Source organism: Thunnus albacares, chromosome 11, assembly GCF_914725855.1.
Source record: "Thunnus albacares chromosome 11, fThuAlb1.1, whole genome shotgun sequence".
In the NCBI taxonomy this organism is placed as follows: Eukaryota; Metazoa; Chordata; class Actinopteri; order Scombriformes; family Scombridae; genus Thunnus; species Thunnus albacares.
In genome coordinates this window covers 9,506,200-9,512,199 of record NC_058116.1, presented here as the reverse complement: position 1 = coordinate 9,512,199, position 6,000 = coordinate 9,506,200, and the positions used below count along the sequence as shown (strand labels likewise).

The following is a 6,000-nucleotide window of genomic DNA, read 5'->3' as shown; positions in this document are numbered from 1 at the left end:
GTTGATTGGCAAGAGGGCTGATGTCACACTGTTTCCCTACAGGACCATATGTCGGTGGGAGCACTCAGTCATCGAGAGACTGGAATGTGTGAGTAAGTCATGATTTCTATAGAGCGAGTAGGCATCCCACAGGCAGCTGATTCTCTAAACTCTCTCTGCTTTCCCTCACATTCATTATCCAGCCAACCCCATACACACTCCATCAACTTACTGGGCTTTTGAATGGACAAATGAAGACCCTGTCTACTTTAATGGGCTAATTATGTGTCTAACAAGGGCCCTTGTTAAGGGAAAATGCTCTAGCTGCACCCGGCATTATGAATGTGAGTGCATTAGTCAATTAGCTCAAATCTAACCCAGCGCGATTGTTTGACGAATTAACTAGAAAGAAATACATGATCAAGGAACACAAGGAATAAAATGAGTAGCTAATACAGACACCTCTGTTTATGTGTTTGTGTGTATGTGCTGTATTCACACTGCCCTTCTGGATCAACTTCATTTTATTCTATGGACTGCACGCTGACCCGGATGGCTGGCTGGAAACTGAGCTCATCTAGATCCACAGCAAGCTGCTCATACCAGATGACAGGACTGTTATCATCAGTCATCACTATGAAATGGAGACAGTGCAAAGCACCAGGATAGCTTTCTAATAAGAGGAGTAAAAAGAACTGCACAATATAATGTAGTCCAATGGAACAGCCATTCAGCTCAGCCTGAAAAAAATTGTAGAATTGAGTCAATTCAAAGCAAAAAAGTTTGGACTATATACTTAGACTACAGAAACAAAAATGCAATGACAAAATAAGACTGATGACTAATGACTAATAATTTGTGTTTCATGTTTTTTTACTGTATTTAACCTTATAAAAAATTACAAATAAATCCTCCCAAATCCATAATCCATGAACATACAAATAATGGTCAAAAGATGTCTCCTACTTTACTGAAAAGTCCATTCTCAGTGTATGTGAACCGGAGACTACAAGCTTCCACATCACACCTGCGTAAATTGCATACTGGACGACGATTGGCTTCTAAACTAGTTGTGATGTCACACATGATACTCATAGGCCCGTCCCTTAAACTCAGATTTAAGGAGAACACAGAAAAACTCTCTACTTGTAGCAGCTGAATGTGAAAACAGACTTCTAGTGTCAAACTCTGTACATACATCATCCTGCACAGTGAAGCTCAAACACCCGAGTACAACAAAGAACAAAATACGTTTTTGAGTGAAGGGGGACTTAAACAGCTTATCCGGGAAGCTCAGCATGTAGCCTATCCAGGAGAGGGCAGTGTTATCCAGAGAAGAGAAGGCGTCTGCACTGAGTGTTTGATCTGAGCAGATGTGTGCCAGGAGTATCATTAAACAGCATCTGTCCACTCAATTACCCTCTTCGTTAGTCTAATCCTACGTCGTTTTTTATTCATAGAATGGTTATTATGTTCCTCATAAACTGAATGGAATTACTGTGTAAAACAACTGATGAGGCAAAGGAATCACAGAATGACCAAAACAACAGAAAAGACTCAGGTAATTCAGGCTGCATGTGATGTAGTGTAAAGAGTCAGAGATTTTTCCTTTCTGTAGACACCAGTAACCAATTCTGTGAGGAAGTGTGGATGGTGTCTGTTGTCAGGTATCCCAGTGAGTACATACAATAAGCCTGAATGAGTAGACATTGATTCCTCACAGTCCCCACAGTGTTATCTTTTATGTTATCCTTCATATAGGTTGTCATATGTGTTTTGTGTCACATGTGTTTTGCGTCCATGCTTCCTGAGTAGGTTTTCAGTTATCAGTGAGTGAAGAACCTCCTCAGTTCCATGGAGAGTGTGCAAATGGGAATTAAACTTAGTTTAGACAATGACTTGGTACTGTGTTGCTGTTCGTTTTACTCAAATTCTGTTGACCTTTTTGGAGAGACTGATGCCACAGATTTTGTCTAAATGCTCTTTACTACCTCATTGTTCAGAGTTGATTGTGATGTAAATTAATCTTCACACTAACATTTTTCTAAAATGTTTTAAATGAGTTCAAGTTCCAAAATGTCCACCATAAAAAAGAGTCGCTTCCCACATGTATACAACTTTCATCTCTGTCCTGTGAAAAATATGTATCTTGAAAACATCAACTTTTCATGAGCTAAGAAAAAGCTTTTTTCAGTTTTGCAACCATGCCTTTTACAGATAGTCTAATGAGTTTTTAAATGTGTCGTGTAACATCAGAAGCTTTCTAAGCGCATAAGGGAACAGTGAAGGAGTATTAAAATCCTTCAGTTGATCTATAAACAATTTCAAATCACCAAATTTGGAGAAACATCGTTGTAACTATATGACAATATGATTATTTCAGCCTGCCTCAAATATATTGAAAACATTCTTGTGGAGGTTGAATGCACCTGTAAGTTTCTTTGCACCAAAGCTGCTAAATGAATATAATGTGAATAGAAAAAAAGCACAAATCTTTTGCTCATTAGGCTTAAGCCTTTATTAGAATAATTGAATACTTGATAAAGCTAAAGATTTATAATAATTTATAAAATAATTTGTGTTTTTAACTCCACACAAATACATAAGATAGATTTAACTTTTAATTACATTCACAGTCATAAATCTAAATGTTGGAGTGACTTTCATGTTCTACCAACTAGAACAAGAGGCCTGGTTTAAGTATAAAGTGTCTATAAGAAAATCGATATTTATGCAATTAATACTGAAGACCAGAAGAGACAACATTAGAAACATGAACGAAGAACAGAAGAACAGACACAAAGCATTGACATGAAAGGACATCACAAATTATAGTAGCTGTATCACCACAATTATTGGTTTCAAATGTTGACATGAAACAGCATAACAGTAGAAAAACACAGACAGCAGCAGTGTCTTGGTTCATTTCATAAATCTAATCCATGTCCTTGCTGGTCACAGTCATCACACAATCTGCTTTAACACCATATATACCTGCATAGAAAAACTCAGCAATCATAAAGAATGGAAATCACAGAGGAAAAGTAAATACGTTTCCCAGAGGTATGAAATTGTCACTGCATGTCAAAAAGGCTGCTCAACAAATGGCTGCTCAACGACACACAGCCTACCGTACTTTCTGAACAGTTCCAAACCTGGATTAAAAAAATATTAGAAAAAGTGTTGTCATTGATCAGGGTAGAGCTAGAAGAAATCAAACAACTTGATTCAGCCAGCAAGCATCCCGGCTCATCTGTAAAAAACTGCAGGATGTGCTGCGCCTCGTCTCTACATGTCGATGAGGTCGTCGCCGCTCTCATCGCTCTCCACAGTCAGCTGACGGGTCCACCACTTCTTCACCTCTGACCCTGAAGAGGCTTCATCGTTGACAGGGTTCATCTTGTACACATGGGACTTGACACTTGTACGACCTAACACGACACATACGCACATAAAAGAGGATTCACAGCCTGACTCTTGTCACTTCAACCTGCGTTTCTTCGTCTTTGTATTTCCAATTCCACATGAAAAAGGCCTTTGCCTTTTCAATAAATAAGAGTTTGTTTTTCACTGACTTATTTAGATAAATAAATCACTTTTTCTGCAGTATAAGGTCACATAAAGAACTAGTTTTCTGGAGAGACACTTGAGTAACACTTTGTTCCAGTTCTAACTCACTTTAGCAGATCGTCCTCTGCAGATCTGTGCCACATGAAAAAGAGACAATATACGGAGGCGTACACACCTGGAGGCAGCCGCCACTGTCCCAGCTTCCTCTGTGGTCTCCCCAGGTCTGAAGAGTCCTGCCTGTAGCCTCCTCTGTCTGACAACGTGGGGCTCAGTAGCTGCTGGAGACCACTCATCTAAACAAAGAGGAGATATCCTTTGTTTCACCAGTGCAAGCGCACACCTGCAGATTATATGATGTGCTTGCTATATGTCAAGCTGTGAGCATGTGTGAGTGTGTGCGCACTGTTGGTACATATGTGGGGCTTTACCTCAGGCTGCAAGGGGTTGTCTGGGTTGTTAGTATTGTGGTCTTCACTTGGCACTGTGGTCTCTATGCTGGGGGGGTTGAGGAAGCGGCTCAGCTCCTGCTGCTGGCTCTCTCTCAGACTGTGGATAATGCTACATGACTGCTGCTGCTTCTGCAAAGGCACACAGACACATGTGTTCAGTGTGTCGTGTGTGTGTGAGGAGATATACTGTACGTATACCAACAAAGTATGTTTGTGTGTTTTCAGTTGAGAGACTGACTGCACGGATGCGTTTGAGGCATTTCTTGAGCCACATGCGTATGGTCTGCTTGGCAACCTCTTCTTCAATGGTGTACTCCAGCTGTTCCCTGGCCAACAGCTCCTCCAGCTGGAGAGACTTTCTAATGTCCACAGAGCGATACGACAGCATGCTGTATGATTACACAAACACATACATGCACACAAACACCAAACACAGAGACATACAGCAAACAGAGGGAAATAATTAATGAAATATTATTTCATCAGGACTTTCAATAAAAAATACACTACTCACACAGGTAATTTTTGTTACAAGAAAATTGATTACTGTATATGTGCGTGTACTGTATGTGGTGTTCCATGGTCACCTGAGCACATCATGAAAGGTCACATCTCCTCCGCTATGCAGTCGCTCCATCTCATAGCACATGTGTTTAAACAGCAACTTGTCTTTGTCCAGGTCCACCTCCAACCTGCCTCTGAGCAGACGCAGCAGGAACTTCACTCTGGATGTCGGAATGACACCCTGGAGAAACAGCCGTAGACGTCACAAGGTGATTCAAAAGATGGCAGATGATAGTTAAGATGGGATGGTACATGGGATCTGATATTTCACATATCAGGAAGATAAGGAACAGTATCAGTGGGATAATTAAGTCTAGATCCTAAATTGTTGGGAGTTTTGGTGTCAGATTCTCAATTCATTTTTATGTTTTTAAATCAAACTTACAATTGAATCCATTCACTGCCTTATTTGGAATCTATGATTAGGCAAATATACTACTCAGGAAGGCAGAGCCTGAAAGGTCTGCCTAATATGTAAATTCTGTGAGCGAAGGATTTATAGAGATTATATAAAGAAAGTAAGTAGAACCTTTTCCTCTTTTCCTCACTGTTCTGCATAAAATAAATAATCCATAGGTTTTTCTTTTCTGCTTGCTTGACGTCTCATTCTTTTCAAGAATAAGTTGGCTGCACCCCACGTACCAGGCATAAACTATGAATTTATTGTGCTACATAAAACTTGAAAAAAAATCTAATTAACCTTAAGAGGCTCCCTTAAAAGCCTGAGAACATCAACACTTAATGACCCTTTTTGTGTTTTTTGGGGGATGGCTTGGTGGAGTTAGCAGTTTTTTTGAGTTTTTTTGTGGGATGTCAGACCACAGGTAGGGGTAGTGACTGGAGACAGTGAATAGGGTTGGGGTGGGACAACATATATAGCTATAGGCTGCTTTTTATATACTTGTTCAGTGCGTTATAATTCTACATGCCTGTGAAAAGACTTGAAAAGAGAAGCCTACATCCGGTTGACATCATAGATAAAGAGGAGGGGGTCTACATTCCTAATCCAGCACCCACTGCTGTAATTATTTTTATTCCTATTACTCAATGCCATACTTTGTTCCCTTCAGCCCTTCTCATTAGCTTGTCCTGCTTTTATCTTCTCTATATTATCCTTTCTCACAGATATGCAACTGTCCCTTCTCTCCTCTGCTAAATCCTCTCTCCTATTGCTAATTTCTCACCTCCCGTTTGTCATCCACCATGTTCCAGATGATCTGGAAGTGCCTCAAGTCATTATAGCTCAGCAGCTGGTCCTCCTCAGTGGAGTAGAACAGAGAGAAGTTCTCCACGATGATGGCTGCAGCAATAGGAAGTAATATTAATACTCAGAGACAGAAATGTTCCATAATAACAATATCAATGTAGTCTCCATTTCGAGCAGCATCAATCATCTTTACTGTATTTCTGTAACAATGAATGCAAGTTGTTCTGCTGC

General features: G+C 40.1%; 1 protein-coding gene across 5 annotated transcripts in view; it reads right to left on the bottom strand.

Annotated features, from left to right (window-relative positions):
* Positions 1-2,796: 2,796 nt before the first annotated feature.
* nalcn (sodium leak channel, non-selective) overlaps positions 2,797-6,000 on the bottom strand; it is a 78,845-nt gene continuing 75,641 nt past the window's right edge. For all 5 annotated transcript variants that reach the window (XM_044366080.1, XM_044366083.1, XM_044366081.1 and 2 more), the window contains 6 exons: positions 5,747-5,862; positions 4,586-4,743; positions 4,237-4,387; positions 3,978-4,127; positions 3,725-3,842; positions 2,797-3,410 (listed from right to left, as the gene is read on the bottom strand). In XM_044366080.1, coding sequence (XP_044222015.1) covers positions 3,268-3,410; positions 3,725-3,842; positions 3,978-4,127; positions 4,237-4,387; positions 4,586-4,743; positions 5,747-5,862 — 836 coding nt within the window. In that variant the 3' untranslated portion in view covers positions 2,797-3,267. The remainder of the gene's footprint in view (positions 3,411-3,724; positions 3,843-3,977; positions 4,128-4,236; positions 4,388-4,585; positions 4,744-5,746; positions 5,863-6,000) is intronic.